Consider the following 16,716-nt stretch of genomic DNA (forward strand, 5'->3'; position numbering starts at 1 on the left):
CCTACCTCTATCCTTCGTTCTCTTACTCCGATTTCTTAAATATCGGCATTCCTGAGTCGTCTTCTCTCCCCCCCCGCCCCCCGCTTCTCCTGTTCCTGGCTCAGTAAGCAACCATGTTATCCACCCACTCCAAGTCAGAAACCCGGTAGTCATCCCTGATTCCTCTCTCGTGCATCACGTCCGACCCTCCTCCAAGTTGAATTCTACGTCCTTAAACACACGCCGGAGCTCTCGAATTCAGCCCCCTCTGCCCCTCCTCCCGGTCCTTCTCCGCTCCCTCTTTAGTCTATTAACGACGTCGAGCCCGGATGTCTACACTAACTGGTTCCATTGCGTGGACTCTTGTTTTCCTCTAAGCCATTCCCCACGGAGACCTAATCAAACCACCACCCTGCTTTAAACGCTAAAAGGCATTCTGTGGCCTCGGGGCACACACCGCCCTTCCCCCCCCCCCCCCCCCCCGCCCAAGCTATACTGAGGCTTTCTAGAACCTTCAGCATCTGAGTCCTGTGTACTTCGATGGTGTCTTGAGTCCTACTCCTCTATTTCTGTTCTCCCGCCCCGAGTTACTTTCGGTTTCTCTACCACACCTAGCTGCCTTTTACTTTTTCTGCTTTGTACTTGTTTCCTCTGCCTGGTACCGTCTTTCCCTTCTCCCCAGTCTGGCATGTATTTGACTAACGCCTACTCATTCTTCTGGTCTCAGTGAATATGCTTCTTTTTCCAAGAAGTCTTCCAGTCAGGGAGGGCAGGGATTGTATGTGTTCTTCACCTTCACACTCCATCACTTAGTCTAGTGGCTGAAACATTAAGGGCTCAAGACATATTTGTTAAATAATGTACCTTAGTAAAGTTCATTGGGGTTGATATAGATTTTGTTACATTTTTCTGTATTTCCTAACCTAAAAATAAACCTATATAATTCATATCATCAGGAAACACATTAAATGTTCAATAGAGGATACTATTAAAAATAAGCATCATAGTAAAATCTGAAATTTGTGCATGAAGTTTGTTGCTAACAACAGCGAATTATATTATTGTCCCTATTTTAAAATAGGACTTTTAAAATACAATCCACAAGTAACAAAAATATATTTTATCAACTTCATTCCTTCAAAAGCGCATAGAGGAATACTTCACAAAATGCCAACCTTACTTTCATTCAAATTTACACCACTGAAGATGGTTCTTAGCTTTAATTTAGCAATTGCAGGAAGAAAAAGTCCATTCACAGAACTATGTAGACTCAAAACAATTTTTACAGAGCAAAAATTTCAGGATAGCTCTGGAATCCACACATATGTCTTCAAAATTTGAGACTGTGTCTTGCTGTCTAGCATAGTTTACTTCCATCTCAATCTGCTTCTCTTGAAAACAAGCTACAATTTTGGCCGGATAATTCAGACACATCCTCAGATTTGGTCTTTAAGAGCTGCCACACAAAAAACTTAAAGCATAATTCATACTCCTCAAGAGCTGTGGTTCTCTTCTGAAAGTGTAAAATGAATAAAGTTATCAAGTGATGTTTTGTATTTCTTTTGTGTTCATGTAAAACCACCTGTATCTTTGAAATGTGATCAGGTTCTTTACCATAAAATAGAGGATTCCATTGAGCTCCGGGCAGCTCAACACTAGAAGCTGAGTACAACTTCCAGTTAGCATCCACTCAATCCGCAGGTGCGGTGGGAATCTGAACGCTCGCGCCCCCCCCCCCCCACCCCCGCGTGACAAAAATTTCTTGTAAAAATTCGAGATCAGTGTGTCTGGCTACCTTGGCATCCTGGTAAGCAAGTCGCTCCTGTGTGGACCGCTAAGAGTTGCACTTTTTAGATCAGGCGAAATAGCTAGATAAATCTCTTTGAGTTCTCATGACCTAGAGTTGAGCGGATCACTGTATACAAATTAGCTAAATGTCCATACTCTACCACTCTTTCTAAATATCCCATATTCTGTGACTAGCATGGACAGGAACGTGGGGAATATCGCCAGTCCCGTGCTGCCTACCCAAAGGCATGTGCCCTAACCCCCCAGTGATGTAGGTCAGAATGGTGAGGCTGGAGGTGACCTGAATGGTTATCTAGGCCACTCCTCATTTTAGAGATGAGGAAGCGGAGTTCCAGAAAGGAGAAGTGGTCTGTCCCAAGGTCACTTGGTGTGTCTGTGGCACACTCAGGCTTTCTGTCCCTGGTCCAGGGCTCTGTCTGACACCCTGTAGCAGCTTACCCAGGTCAAGTCCTGTGGAAGGTCCCGGAGAACAGGGACCAGGGGTGTAGATTTTGCTAGTATCCCTAGCTCCCTGAACCTTGCCCACACTTAGGAATGAAAGACTTTTCATTGTGATGAAACCCTTATGAGACTTCCCCCTCCCAATCTGTCTCTTCTGAGGCAACAGTTACACTTATTCAGCACCGACCATATGCCAGCAGAACTGTGAGCGCTCGACGCATTTGCTTCCCAGCCACATCCAAGCCATAGCTACTATCACGGTTCCCATTTCACAGATGAAAAAACTGAGGCATTCTGCGGTAACGTAACTTGCCCAGGGTCACGCAGGTAATTACAGCAGCTGAGATTCAAATCTAGGCAGTTCTAGAGCCAGAGTCCCTGCCTAGGATTCTGTTCTATCAGGGAAGCAACAGCCTATTCAAGAAAGGGGAGTGAAGATGCCTGTCCTAATTGATTTTTTCTTCTCTGATGGACTTCTTTTGCTACAGTATCATCCCTCAAAGGCCCGTTCCCTCAACCTCTCTAGGTCCTCTCAGCCCACCCTCCACATCCTCATCCTCTCTAGGTCCCTTCTTCCCCACGGGAACTTCTTAGCAGCCCCAACACGTGGGTCGCCTCCTCCACCTCACCGTCTGGGCCCCCGTCTCTGACCCTCTCACCCCACCCATCCCACAGCCTCGCTGCCCACTCACCTTTCAAAGGATAACCAGTGGTCCAGTTTATAAACTCCAATTTGACTTTAATTTAATAAATTAAATTCCAAGCCATCACACAGCAATGGACATCATCATCTCCCAACACGCGGAGGGTGCAGCCCTGCTCTCGCTCCATCATCATCAGTCTTTAGTAAAGCCCCTGGAGCCATCGCTCTGGGGAAGGCTCCCACCCAGCTCGGGGCTCCCTCCTTCCAACAGAGCCACTGCTCACAGAGAAGGCATCAAGTACAAAAACGGTAATAAAGGGAGGGAGGGACGAGGAGCAGGAGGGGAGGCAGGGAGGTGGGGAGTACCTGCCCCCCATCCCGGGCACCGGCCCGGCTTTCTGTGAGCTGCCAATGTCCTCGGAGGCAGACACTGGTGCTGGTCAGAGTGGGGACCTGAGGGAGACGTGGGAGTCCTGTCCCAAAGGGAATTGCCTACCTTCCTGGGACAGGAAAGAAGGGTCACCTGGGAGAGATGCCCTCTCTCGTCTGTGCACTGAGGGTCCTGGACCACACATATAAATAGAAAAGAGAATAAATAGGGGAGGAAGGACCAGCTGAGGAGCTGAGCACCCTGGGAGTCCTCTGAGGGGCCAATGTCGACAGCACAACCGGTTCCGAGGAGTGCCCACAAGTGCAGGGGCAGAGCCCTCCTCTTGCTCCCAGCCACCCACTCCCTTTTCTGTGTTCTCAGCAACAGGTGCCCGCCTCTCTCATGCTTCCCGTTGTAAGTACCCTTCCAACTGGCCCCACAGCCCAGGGTGGACAGGGCTTCCTGGAACCCAGAGGGCTTCCCTGGCCCAGGCTGTTGGGAATCCAGGAAGGGGAATGGAAGAGGATGTGGAGGGTGGGCTGAGAGGACTCCTGCCCTCTCCTCGCTCAAAAGGTGAGGAGGGCCCTCAGAGCTGGGGGCTGGGGTTGCCATTGGCCTTGGGTTTGGATTTGAAGGAAAAGCGCTTGATAAGGCGGCGAGAAAAGCTGCCAGCCTTCTTTCGGACACTGGGTGTGGCCGTCGTGTTGGAGAGGTCGTCGTGTGATTGGCTCAGACCAGCTTCCTTCTGTCGAGGCCTCCGGCGGAAGATAAGCTTCGTGCCACTGCGCAGGAAGCTCACTGTGGGGGAAGAGGGGAGGCTGAGGCAGACAGAGGGGTATGACAGGCGTGGGGTGAGGTGGGGAGCAGAGAAAGGACCAAGCACGGAGGGGTCAAAGATACAGAACAGAACCTTTCCTTCGCCTAGAAGCCAGGCTTCCTTAGGAAAGAAAGTAGAGACAAAACAATGCCTCTTATCTTTCCTGAGGAAAAAATGGTGGCGCTCATGGGATTCTGCGGGCAAGTCTAACTATTGCCGCTGAGGAGGAATGTCACAGGGCTGCTTCCCTGTAAGGGCAGACTGACAAATGGACCTCTTTACTCTGGAAAGAAAAGACGGAGCAGAGGGCATTTCTAAAAGCCCATAAAAATCATGAAAGGATAGGTGGGTGGCCAAATTCCAGGACGCGAGCAGGAAAGCTGCATCTGGAAAACTTCAAGGAGGTAAATTTGGGACCAGTATAATGAGACAAGTGTTTACACAGCAGGCTTTGGACTTAGGAATCTCATTATCCCAAGAAGTGATGCAGGCTTACATCATAGTTAAAATACATGTGTGGTGGACGGACTCGTTGGCAGAGGGATAAAGATGTTTGGGGGCAAAGCCTCTCATCCTTAGAAGTTAGAAAAGCACCACGACTATCCACGGGCTGTGTCACTGCTAGAAGGACACTTCTAGGTTTGACTGGGCGTAGGATTCCTTATACTCAGAGGAAAGCGAGTACAGAATGGAAGTCGGCGGGGGCGGGGGGGGAGAGAAAAAAAAAAGAAGAAAGGAAAGAAGGGGTGTGCTTAGACCCAGGAAGAAAGAAGAACAGAGGTAAAGGGAAATCCTTTGGCATCGCTCCCAGTCACCTGTGCCTGTCAGATCCAGGCCAGGACCCAAGGCAGTAAGTGCCCCTTCTCTACGCTGGCTTGGTTGAAACAGGCTGGGAAATGTAGCCATCCCTTAGGGGAGGAAGGAGAAGGCAAACTGGGTTGAGAATCCCATTCCCGTAAGTGTCCAGTAGGACCCAGGTCACGATACTGGGCATAAAAGGGGAGGGGGATAAATAAACATTAAAAAAAATTTAAAGGGGTGGCTAAGTGGCTCAGCCGGTTAAGCGTCCAACTTTGGCTCAGGTCATGATCTCGAGGTTCGTGGGTTCAAGCCCCACATTGGGCTCTCTGCTGTCAGGGCAGAGCCTGTTTTGGATCCTCTGTCTCCCTCTCTCTCTGCCCCTCCCCTGCTCCCTCTCTCTGTTTCTCTCTCTCTCCCTCTCAAAAATAAACAATTTTTTTTAAATTAAAAAAAAAAAAAGAAGTGGAGAGGACATGCCAATATTTCCCCACCTTTGTGATCCTTGAGGCTGCGGGTCTCCAGGGCGCCAGTAGACCCTGTTTCTGACTCAACATCATCCACAGATGGCCTCTCAGAAATGTCCGAACGTGTTGTCTCATCTGCTTCCTGGACGCTCGTGGGGCTGGAGAGGGGATCTAGGGGTCCTGGAGACATGGCCGGTGGGTCTGGGGGAGGTGAGGAGGGACCTCCACTGGTTCCTGCATCATCCTGCATTGAGGCCTCCAGGGATGCCGCATAGCCCAGAGACAGTGCCAACTCGTCCTGAGCGATGGGCACCTGGCAGGAGGGACACATTTTAATGGGCAGGACTGACCCGTTAGGGCTTTCTCCCTATCCCAGCTCCTCTCCTCAGAGCCCTGTTACCTTGGAAACGCCAGAGATGATGAGAGTGCTACGCTTGGTGGGTGTCTTTTTGGCTGCCCGCCCGCTGGGCTCCGTCAGCTGGCGAATCGCTGTCTCTGCTACAGGGTCCAAGCCGTTGGAAAGGTGGCTCTCCCCTGCTGGGGGTACAGAGGATTGGTAACATGACTCCTCCGTGGCTCCTTCTTGGACTTGGACTCCTGTGCCCCACCCAAAATGGTTTCTGACTCTGGGGCTCCCGTGCCAACCGCCACGCATACTTCCCGATCCCCCACTCACGGCTGCTGCTGTGGGAGGCACTGCTGGGGCCGCTGCTCTCACTCAGCACAGTCGTAGTCTTCTCGGTCACCTCCACCTTGGACGGGGAGCGGGAGGGGGAGTCTGGTGGGTGGGGGAGGGTCAGTGAGCCGGGAGGTGCCTTAAAGTGGCCCCCACCCCCTACTGTCTTTATTGAGATGCACACTTTGGCTGACTCAGAGGGCGGGGGTGACTAAGGGACAATTAATCACATGGGTGATTAATAAGATGCCATGGGGGCAAAAAGACAGCACGGGAAGCAAGGGGAGTGTGGGGAAATGGCATGGGACCCACTGAGGGTATGGGGAGACACCTTGAAAATGCAGAGTGCACAGAGATGACACAGCGGTCCCCTGGGGGTGGGGGGAACCCCAAGAGACCTCTGGAGCTGGGAGAAATGTCCTGGAGGGCCCCTGGGAGTGGGAGAAGTACCACAGAGGCCACTGGGTTTGTTGGAGGATCCCAAGGATGCTAGGAGGTCGAGGGTAGAAGGAGGCGCAAGTAGGCAACCGGGGCCAGGGGGGAAGGGACGGCAAGAGAGCGAAGTACAAGAGTCTTGTAGAGGAGGGCCTGGCCGACCCAGCGCTAAAGCAGGATAGGAACAGCGGGGAAAAGGAGGGATGGAAGAGAAGGCTTGAGAGAGAAAGATGATGAGGAAGATGTGGCTGGAAAGCAGGAGGAGCTGGAATTAGGTCTTCCCTTGCCCTTCCCTGTCCTGCATGGGTCTGCAGCCAGGGACCCCTGGCTCAAGCTGGGCTCCCTTCTCTTTACCTAGTTTCCCTTCTACACGAGGCCGGGACTGGACGGTGGTGACTGTGGTCACGATGGTGCCATCAGGCATGATGGTCCGGTCCAGCTCGATCTTCTTGGTGGGAGTGATGCTGGGGCGTGGAGTGGAGGGAGCAGGTGTACCTAGGTTCCGGGGGGAGCCCTCCTCATACTGAAGCTGCCGAGGGGTAGAAGAGCAAAGAGGCAGCGCCTCAAAAACTGCGCTTCCCCAGTGTCCTCCCGTCTTCTCCCCAGGCTCAGCTTCTCACCTCCACTGCGATGGTGGCCGCTGGTCCCAGGGCTTTCCCCGGCCCTAGGGTGAGCGGGCATACCTGTCTTCGGGACAGCGGTCTGGAAGGGGAGCCCACAGGCAGCGTGACCTGGCCCAAGAGTTCAGCTGGGGAAAGGGGGAGCACTGTGAGCTGGGCCCACGACCGGGCCCCACTGAGCACCCATCCAGAGGGGTTCCTTCCTGCCCCATACTCACTGTCTCCAGAGCTGCTGTTCCTCAGCACTTTGAGGGTCAGCTCCCGACTCTGGGGGCCCAGATCCCTGTGGCCAAGAGGAGGTGGGGCAGGGAAGGGGATGATTAGTAAACTGAATCCACCCTTGAACTGATCACAGGCCACAGGCCCGTGGAATAAGGGCTCCAATGGAGCCTGCCCTCCAAATTACCGTCTCTTCCCAGGGTGCCTGCCTGGCTCAGTCAGAAGAGCATGTGACTCCTGATCTCGGGGTCATGAGTTCGAACCCCACTTTGGGTGTAGAGAGTAGTTAAATAAATAAAATTTTTAAAAAGTAAATCTTAAAAAAGTATACATGCTAACTAATTTGGATGTAAATTTAAAAAACTAAAATTAATGTTTAAAAATCTTAAAACAATTAAACACAAGAACAAATACTCTTCCCAAGAGAACGGGACAGAACTCTGCTCAGTGAATAGTATGCTAGGCATTCAGATCCTCCCTGATCCTGCCCCATTTGCCCTCCCTGTCTCTCCATATCAAACCACCCCCTTCCCTTTGCTCAAGCTGTTTCCTCTGCCAAAAACACTTCTCTCTCACACTCTGTTGAAACCCTCTTCTTGCTCTAAGGTGCGGTTTAAATGCCACCTTCTCCACGAAGCCTACTCTGATCTTTACTCCCCATGGGAATTAATCTCCCCACACCTAAGCACGCCCACGGCATTCTGTGTAAATCCTGACTGGAGCCCTTATACCATCGTCTTTACATACATCTGTGTCTGCCTGGAGCCTGTAATCGACTCAGGGGTGGGGGTGTATCTCGGTCACGTCTGTATCCACAGGACCTGGGCCAGGGCCTGGCATACAATGGGGGCTCACACCAAAGTTCAGTGAAAGCAGAGCTGATTCGTGCTAAGGCTATGCTGGAAGGGTCTGATCTTCAGTCTGCCCGTAGGAGCAGGGGTGGGGTTGGAGGAGTCACTCCTTACAGTGCCAGGTCGTCAGTCCACTCCACGTCGGGACCGGCACTTGTGGGCTTGGTCCACTTCTGTTGTGCAGGGTTGTCGAGCTCAGCTACACAGCATAGCTCCCCAGTGCCTGGGAGGAACGAGAAATGAGAAGATGCTCAAAGATGGGAGGCCACTGAGGAATGATGAAACTACACCCGTGGAAGAAGGGCAGGCGGCCCCTGCACCCATAGCCCTGGCAGGCCCCCAGCTGCTTCTAGCTCTCACCTTCCAAATCACCTCCCAGGTGAGATGCTCGAAGCTGCCGTAGGAATAACCGGATAGGTCTGGAGATGGCTGGCTGTGCCTGGGGCACCGTGGGTGGCTTCTCACTGGGTACCTAAGAGCAGAAGGAGGGAAAACGAACGAGGATCCCGACATAGCACCCTGGGGACGATATGCATACAGACTATTTGCTTTGAGTGCCTACTAACCAGGCCTCCAGGGGCAGAGCAAGCCCTGAGGTTGACCATCATGGCTGGCTGAGTGCTGACAATGGCATCCTCAATCAATTCCTCAATGGTGGAGAGCTCTACTTCCTCCTCGCCTCTCTGTAGGGAGAAAAGGAGAATAAAGAGGTGGGGCCCCCAGTTCTGCACCCCCTCCTTGCTCTGCCTCTTCCGCCGAGCCCTGCCCCCTTACCTCCCTGGCCTGCAGCTTGGGAAGCACCGTCAGGCTGAGATCTGGACGATCAGTGAAGGCCCAGGACACAAGCAGCCCCTCATCAGGGATTTCCTCCAGGCTGACTTCCAACTGCGGAGGAGGGACAAAGGGGCTGGGTTGACTTGCCTCACACCTCCAACTACTCCTACTCCCCAGGACCCTCCCTTCCCAAATTCTGTCCCAGAGGGAACCAAACTGAAAGGCTGAGGCCTTGAACCGCCCCCTGCCCAACTCAGTTTCCCACATCCCCTTCCACCTGTGTCGGTGGCAGTGTCAGAGTGACGTGGTAGGTCTCCATGGAGACGGCAGCGGGGGACTGCTGGGTCACGGAGACTGGGAACATCACCTCCTCAGCAGAGAGCTGGCAATGCAGCACCTGAGACAAGCGAAGCACGGAGGCCAGGAGGGTCAGGCATGGAGGAAGGTGCCCAACCTTGCTTTGCGCTGCCCTTTAGAGAGCCCTCCCCACTGGGTTTTCCTTGGGACTTCACCCTTCTGGGGTCACAGGCCCATAGAAGAATTAAAGTCAAAGACTCCTCTCTCCAGAAAAATGCAGATATACACACACATGTGCTATATTTCGCATGCAACTTTAATGGGATTCTCAGACCTCCTGAAGCCAATCCTTGCATTCCTAAGGCATTCACAGACTTCAGGCCAAGAACCCTCAGACTAAAGGGAACTCTTGGGACCAGCCCCCCAGTGCCCGGCAGCCCCTTACCATGGTGCGCTCTGATTGGTCTACGCAGGTCACATGACTAATGCTGGCTCTGGGTGGGAGTTGGGGCACCTCCTCAAAGGCGATTTGGATGGAACTCTGAGGGAGTAAGTAATGTGGACACAGGGTCAGGTCTCTGGAGCTGCCCCCCACAGGGCTGGCCTGCTGGGTTGCTGGCTGGGTCCCGACACTGCGGAGTCCTCAGCTGCAGGCTGGCTTCTGGCCCCTTCTTGGCTCAGGGTTTTAGGACAGGGAGTGTTCCCCTTGAACCACACCTCTCCGGGGCCTACAGTTGCTAGGAAGGATGGAGGAGCACCTCAAAGACCAGATCACCTTGAGCTGAAGACCCTAGATTCCTCCTGGAATACTAGGAGCCTCCCTCTTCTCCTCCCACCTTTCTCTTCAACCCTCAACCTACCCCCAAAGAAAGGTGCGCACCGGAAAAAAAAAAATAATAAAGGTGTTCGTTGCTACCTACGTATAATGAGGGAGAGAGTGACTCGGCTGAGCTAAAGGTAAAAGCAATAGGGCCACTTATTCAAGATAAGAGCTGGAGAAATGAGGCTAAGCCTACGTCTACATACACAGGATGCAGAGGCTCAAGAGTATGACCCTATCTATATTCTTGGGGTTGAGGACTAGCTCCACATGGGCGTGGGGAACTTTACCAGAGGCACTGGCAAGAAAAGCAAGCTCAGAGAGCTCAAGCTTCCAGAGGCCTGGCTAATTCCCCAAGGCAGACAGCAGGGTGGTATTAGGCAGCAGAAAGCTGCTTAGCTTGGGTCTTGAAAGAGCTTCCTGATTCTTACACAGCAGTGGAAACAGCCTACTGCAGTCCTATCCAGAAAGCAGGATGGGAAGGAGAACTGAGGAAGGGGCACCCACTGAGCTGGCAGCCCTTCCTCGGGTCTTGGGATGGGAGGAAACAGAGCCACAGGGCCCGTGTGCCTGGCACACCAGAGAACACCAACTTCTCTGCGCCTGTAGCTGGCTTGTTTGAAGGCCAGGCCCAGGGAGATGGGGAGATGGATGCTAGGAACCCCAATCTCCCCACCCCCTGCAAGGGAGGCCAATGTCCAGCTGAGTCAGCTGTCCTGGGGAGTCTCTCCTGACCAAGGGACAAGGTACAGGGAGAAGTGGGTGGAGGCATGAGTTCAAGATGTAGACTTAACAGATGCCATCTGGCTTTCTGCTGGCTAGCTGGACAGAGGAGACTGAGCAACTTCTTACGTGGCCACTTTTGTTTCCAGGCATCTGGGGAGCTAGTGGAGCAAAGCCCTAGTGGGAGCTGGAAATGGAGAACCTTCTGGGTAGGGGGCTGATGGGCTGTGAGAGTGAAGACAGAATACTGGGCCGGGATGGGAGAGGGCCCCATGACACGGAGGCCTCTACCTCCCACCCCAACTCAGTCTTATGACCACGCTTCCTGCCCTACTTCCTGGGAGACCAGATGCCCATGGTGCAATGGGAGGAAGTAGGCTGGGCTGGTTTGTGACTGACCCTCAAGAGGCAGTTCCAGACTCATCTACTGAGAGGGGCATGGACTGTCAATCTGCTCTCCACCTTAACACCTTTTCCTCAATATATACACTGCAGGTCAGCAAAAAGAAGGGTGTGTTAGACTGTATCAGTGAAATTACTAAGGGCCTGGGGGGGCGGTGTATATTTCAGGCTCCTTGGGGATCTATCTGCCTGATCAAACCAGGGATTTGGGGCATGAAATGTTAACTGGGTGTGGTGGCATGAGGACCCCGCAAATTTCTTCTGCAGGTGCACCTGTTTCCCTTCTATCCTTGCTCCCCGACACAACCAGCACGCAGGCTACACGGAAGTGCCCTCGGGCCCAGGGATTAGCGTTGCTATGAAAACAGCAACTTGTGCTTGGGTTTGCAGCCAGAGAGTACCTTGACCACAGAATAGAGGATCTGGGACATAGCTAGATTTCTGCAACCTCCAGCCTCACCTGCACCCTTTTCTGTGATCCCAGAGGGGAAGAGAAGCCAGTAGGGTTCTCCAGTTGATCCCCACCCCCATCTGGCCCTCCAGGCAAGAGCAGTCCCTCCCTCCCCGCCCTGGAAGGAAAGGCTGAGGGAACCACCTAGGTGCTCCTGTCCAACTCACCCCGTCCCTGCAGGCCTGCTCGTTCAGCGCTCGCACCCAAGCCCGTTGCCAGTTCTCTCGGAAAGACTTGAAGGCGAAGAGCGACGCCAGGAGGCCCCGGACGCCTGGCTCCTCGGGGGCACCAGCCCGAGTCGGCCGCAGCCGCAGCAGCGAGCGCCACACGCCCAGCTCCCGAAGGGAGCCCGCGGGCTCGGCAGCTAAGGCGGGTCCCGGCCCCCGGCCCCCGCGGGCCCGTGCCAGCCACAAGCCCCGGGCATACTGTAGCAGCCAGCCAAACACCGTGAGCAGCGAGGCGGCGAAGAGGATCAGCAGGGCCGCCCAGCCCACGTCCTGCTGCCCCCAGCCCGGATCCATGCTCCGCACGGGCTCCGGTCCGGGCCCCGGCACGGGCTCAGCCGCTGCCCCGGGGGAGCATGGCCCGGGCGGGCCGCGGGGCGGGGGCGGGCTCCCCCGGGGCTGAGAGCGCGGGCTTGGGGGCTCTGCGGGGATGGGTGTCCGGAACTAGTGGATGCCACAGATCGATGAGAGGAGTCCTGGGGGCTCGCAGCGCCGGGGTCCCTCTCTGCGTGATCCGGGTCCCTCCTCAGTTGGTCCGGCAGTCCGACCTGGGTTAGTCGCCTGCCAGCGCCCGACTCCTCCCACGGCGTGGGCCCTTCTGGACCCGGGCGGGGACTCTTCTGCAGAGACGTGGGGGCTCGCGGACCGGCACCGGCTCCGGAAGGGCTGCGTGCGCAAAGCCGACATTGACAACACGGCCGGCGCCCCGCCCCCACCCGCCCTTAAAGGAGCCGCACCCGCGCTGGGCGGGGCTTGGCGAGCCCGGCGCCCAAGCGCTTAGAGGAGGGCGGGAGGACTACGCCGAGGGGAGGAGGTTCCGGGGTTGAAAATAGGCGGGATCTTTGACCACCCCGCCCCATACTGAAAAAGGGGTACTCCCTTTCCCCCCGAGCTCACAGCAAGAGCAACTTCGCTCACTTGAGGTATCTCCTCTGATTTCCCTTACGCACTTAGATTTCTATAGTTTGGACGCATGTGGGGTTAAGGACATGACCTCCGTGGATGGCGTCGGCTCCTTCTCCCAACACCCCTAGGCGCAGCAGCTTCTTTGGTTCCCATTTCTTGGCCTGAGCTAGGCCCTGGGTGAGTAAATAGGTGCAGAGCATCCCTCCTACATAGAAGTGCCTGGCGGAGGTCCAGGAGACGCCGACCAGAAAGCACTTGAACCTAGTAGAGTCTGAGAATAGAACATGGAATATTAATCTCCCTCCACCACCACCACCTCCCTTCTCCTAGCACCTAGGACCCAGGAACACCGTATTAACCTCCTTGCTCGCGTGGGTTTGTTCTGGAGATATTTCCCAAGCTTGGGGCTGCTTCTGTTTTTAAAAATAATATATTTCCATAGTAACAGCTCTTGCCCATGGAGCACGTGTAGAAGAGGTGGTAATGAGAAGGGAGCTGGCAGCGTAGCACTGGACTATCAATAGATTCAGCCAAAACATGTGATGCCATCCAAATATGTGATACCCCAACAAGTGCACACACATACAAAATGATGCTATAGGTACACTCTGGCCTCAGGATCGATCCCTTTTCCTGGATTTAAGGGAGTAGATTCCATCCGTATGGGACAGGAGCTTGTCATTTCCTTCTGGAGGGAGAGGAAGGAAACTCTCGCAACAGAATTAAAAGGAAGCCCCATTCCCCAAGAGGCCCTTCTCCATGTACATATGGCAAAGTGTTCAGCACACAGGGTAACAGGGTAGGTATTAATCTCCCTCCCAAATCCAGTCAGTAGTCCAAAGAAGGAGTATCTGGGAATAAACAATGCCTTCTAAAGTGCAGGGCTGCAGAGTTAGGCAGAATCTGGCAGGTCAGCAACAGGGTTCCTGAGCCAGAGGAGGTGGTGGGGTAGCCTGGGATGCTGGGAATTCACTGTAAGAAATGATGGGGGGATGGTTGGTAATGGACTAACCTTGCTGTCGTCCTGCCCATGCATGCATCATCACTGGACACCAAAAATAATGAAAGATTCCTAGAATGTGTTTTTTTTTTTTAAGTTTATTAAATTTTTAATTTTTATTTAATTTTTATTTTTTTTAGTAATCACTCAACGTGAGGCTCAAACTCATGCCCTCAAGATAAGAGTCGCATGCTCTTCGGCTTGAGCCAGCCAGGTGCCCCTAGAATGTTTCTAATCATTAGGTGAGGAAAAGACATGAAATGAAGGGAAGAAAGAATCCCAGGCAGGCTCTGCACGGCCAGTGCAGAGCCCAAAGTGGGGCTCGAACTCACGAACTGTAAGACCATGACCCAAGCCAAAATCAAGAGTTGGCCGCTTAACCGACTGAGCCACCAGGCGCCCCTATCATTTAAAAAAGTCTAACAGAAAATATTCCATTATGCATGTCAACACTAAGAATTTCTATACTGTTTCCATCTTTTGAAAACTCATTTTGGGGCCCCTGGGTGGCTCAGTTGGTTAAGCGTCCGACTTCAGCTCAGGTCATGATCTCGCAGTCTGTGGGTTCAAGCCCTGCGTCGGGGTCTGTGCTGACAGCTCAGAGCCCGGAGCCTGTTTCAGATTCTGTGTCTCCCCCTCTCTCTCTGACCCTCCCTAATTCAAGCTCTGTCTCTCTCTGTCTCAAAAATAAATAAACGTTAAAAAAATTTTTTTAAAGAAAACTCATTTCATCTCAATGGAATGGGAGATCTTGAGGCTTGCTTTCAGCTAACAACTTTTGATATACTGATAGGGGAGAGATGGGAAGAAAAGGAAAACGTACCTCAGCTGCCTGGAAAGAGCCTGGATCCTGCAAGTGTCATTGCCCAGACTATCCAAAGCTGTCTCATGGACTTTGTAGGCACTATAAAACATTTTTGGGACAGGCTTTGACAGGGAATCAGACTTAACAATAGATTGGCCTTGCTCACTGGGAGGTGCTCAGGGCTCCCTAGTAGGAGACATGCATCTGAGATGTTGTCTCCTTAGCCCAAGAAACCAGCAGAAGCTACTGACAACTCACCTTATCTGTAAGTTCTAGGACCACCTTCAGCATTCAGGCAAATGCTTTGAACTTTAACCAGGAAAGCCACAAAATTTCAAGTGTGGCCAAGTCCTGTGTTTGTTTCTCCTAACTAGTCGGATAATCAACTGGGCATTTACCATCATGGGTACAAAAATATTGAGATTATAATGTAAGTACCCAAGTAACCATTTTCTGATGGTAAACATGTATATTGGATGAAAAATCCCTAGTGTCTTGACGTTGAACAAGCCCCCCCCCCCACCCCCTTCCCGGGGGGGGGGGGGGGGGGGGGGGGGGGTTGGCTAATGATCTCTGGAGAAGGAAGAGTCAAATGTTCCCACTGCCAGGTTGGGAAGGAAGATTTATTAGGACTGAACTCCTAATAAAAAAGGAAATAGATACACTGTCCCTCAAACCTGCAGGGAGTCTCAACCTGCTCCTGATCAACAAGATAACTAAATGCTGCCTCTCTGAGGCTCCCACAAGCTCCTCCTTTCCACCTGCTCCTGGAGTCTCACTTTCCCTATTTGGGAGGCCCTTCCACCCTTGCCACGGACTGAAATCTTTGGAGATGCTACTCTTCAACATCCTCTCACCTCCCCCTAATTGCTCTGTGTGCTCCTATTGTGATTTGACCCTCTTTCAAGACCCAGACTCATTGTGTGTGATGATGCCTTGTATACAGATATCTGTGTGTCCTTAGCCCCATGGGGATCCCCTTAGAACAGAAAACACTCACCTCTGGGGAGTTTCCAGTCTAAGAGGCACCGATACACACACACACACACACACACACACACACACACACACACAGAGAGAGAGAGAGAGAGAGAGAAACACTACCAGTGGAATAACAAGTACTTACAATCTGGTGGAATACTATCAAGTACGTTACTGGGATTACTTTATATATATAAAGTATATTTTATACAGGGATGAGTTTTTTCTTGCTAATTACAGCTGCCTTCAAGTCGAAGGGACATTTCACACCTGGTTTTGAGAGACAGGAGAGACCATCTTTGGCCCCAAAAGTCAACCTGCCTCTGACTCCTGGTGAGCACCATTTTTTAGAGTGGACAAAGTGAGGGGATACTTGAGTTGTCTTTGTACTCCCTGGTGGCGATTTCCTCTCTGTGGAATGTAAATCATTTTCCACTGAAAGCCTGCTGGTGAATGAAAGGGAAGAAACGGGGGAACCGTTATCTGCAAGGAAACAGGTGCCAAGGAAAAGGCACGGTAACCTAGAGGAAGAAACCTGACTGGCAGTTCCTCGGGCCCACAGGAAACCACGTGCGGGGCTCAGCCTCCTGCTTCCTTAGCTCTTTCCAATTCCACCTTCCAGCTCCACCTCTTAGGTTTGGGAGCTTGGCACAATGCAGTGTTCCAGGACTAAGGAAAGTCAAGTACCAGGTTGAATTCAAGACGTGAGGGCACTCTCAGTCCCTTCAGTGGTTAAGTGCCCCGCTGGGTTGCCCGGCAACTAACAGCTTCGGCGGGGGTAGAAGGCGGGTGGGACTTTGAAAGAAGAGTACCTGAATCAAGGACAAGAAAAACATGGAGTGGGAGGGAGTTTCCAAGTGTCTGGGCTTTAGAATTTACATCATCTTCCAAACTGTAGTTGCGTTTCCAGGAGCCAAGCTGCTTTTACCTTGGCTTCCGACTACGTTGGCAACAAGCTTTCTACCAGGAGCAGGGGTGCTCCTCATCCTCGTCCCTCCTGCCCTTCCCCTTGCCTCCAGGAGCCATCTTCCCGGCTCCAGAGGTACCCCAGAGGAAACGCGGGGTACTGGCCCTTTAAATGTGACCTGAGGCGGCCGGCCGACCTAAAACCGACGTGGAACCAAAAGAAAGCGGCGTCAGACACGTGGGACAAGGAGGTGTTCATTTTGGAACCGGGCAAGGAATTTTTCCGCTTTGGGCTGTACACC

The 16,716-nt window shown here is 52.8% G+C and overlaps 1 protein-coding gene across 2 annotated transcripts; it reads right to left on the minus strand.

The window, feature by feature from the left end:
- Positions 1-1,776: 1,776 nt before the first annotated feature.
- On the minus strand, positions 1,777-12,527 carry C2CD2L (C2CD2 like). 2 transcript variants are annotated; one of them, XM_049611967.1, is made up of 14 exons: positions 11,760-12,527; positions 9,642-9,737; positions 9,177-9,296; positions 8,900-9,010; positions 8,692-8,808; positions 8,486-8,597; positions 8,240-8,348; positions 7,274-7,338; positions 7,056-7,183; positions 6,790-6,964; positions 6,001-6,102; positions 5,725-5,861; positions 5,352-5,637; positions 1,777-4,040 (listed from the first exon to the last, which is right to left on the minus strand). In XM_049611967.1, exons 1-14 carry the CDS (start codon positions 12,111-12,113, stop codon positions 3,829-3,831), a joined length of 2,124 nt encoding a protein of 707 aa, XP_049467924.1. In that variant the 5' UTR covers positions 12,114-12,527; the 3' UTR covers positions 1,777-3,828. The 2 variants fall into 2 exon arrangements, with proteins under 2 accessions (XP_049467924.1, XP_049467926.1); XM_049611969.1 differs by having other exon boundaries at positions 5,725-5,858; positions 11,760-12,526.
- Between the last annotated feature and the right edge of the window lie 4,189 nt (positions 12,528-16,716).

Source organism: Panthera uncia, chromosome D1, assembly GCF_023721935.1.
Source record: "Panthera uncia isolate 11264 chromosome D1, Puncia_PCG_1.0, whole genome shotgun sequence".
Taxonomy (NCBI): Eukaryota; Metazoa; Chordata; class Mammalia; order Carnivora; family Felidae; genus Panthera; species Panthera uncia.

Excerpts from the sequence above, each read along its gene's own strand:
- C2CD2L (XM_049611967.1), bottom strand. The coding sequence starts at position 12,113 with ATGGATCCGGGCTGGGGGCAGCAGGACGTGGGCTGGGCGGCCCTGCTG. Across the intron at positions 8,809-8,899 it reads CCAAGCTGCAGGCCAGGGAG|AGAGGCGAGGAGGAAGTAGA; the intron begins GTAAGGGGGCAG and ends TTCTCCCTACAG. Across the intron at positions 8,349-8,485 it reads CCTGGGAGGTGATTTGGAAG|GCACTGGGGAGCTATGCTGT; the intron begins GTGAGAGCTAGA and ends CGTTCCTCCCAG.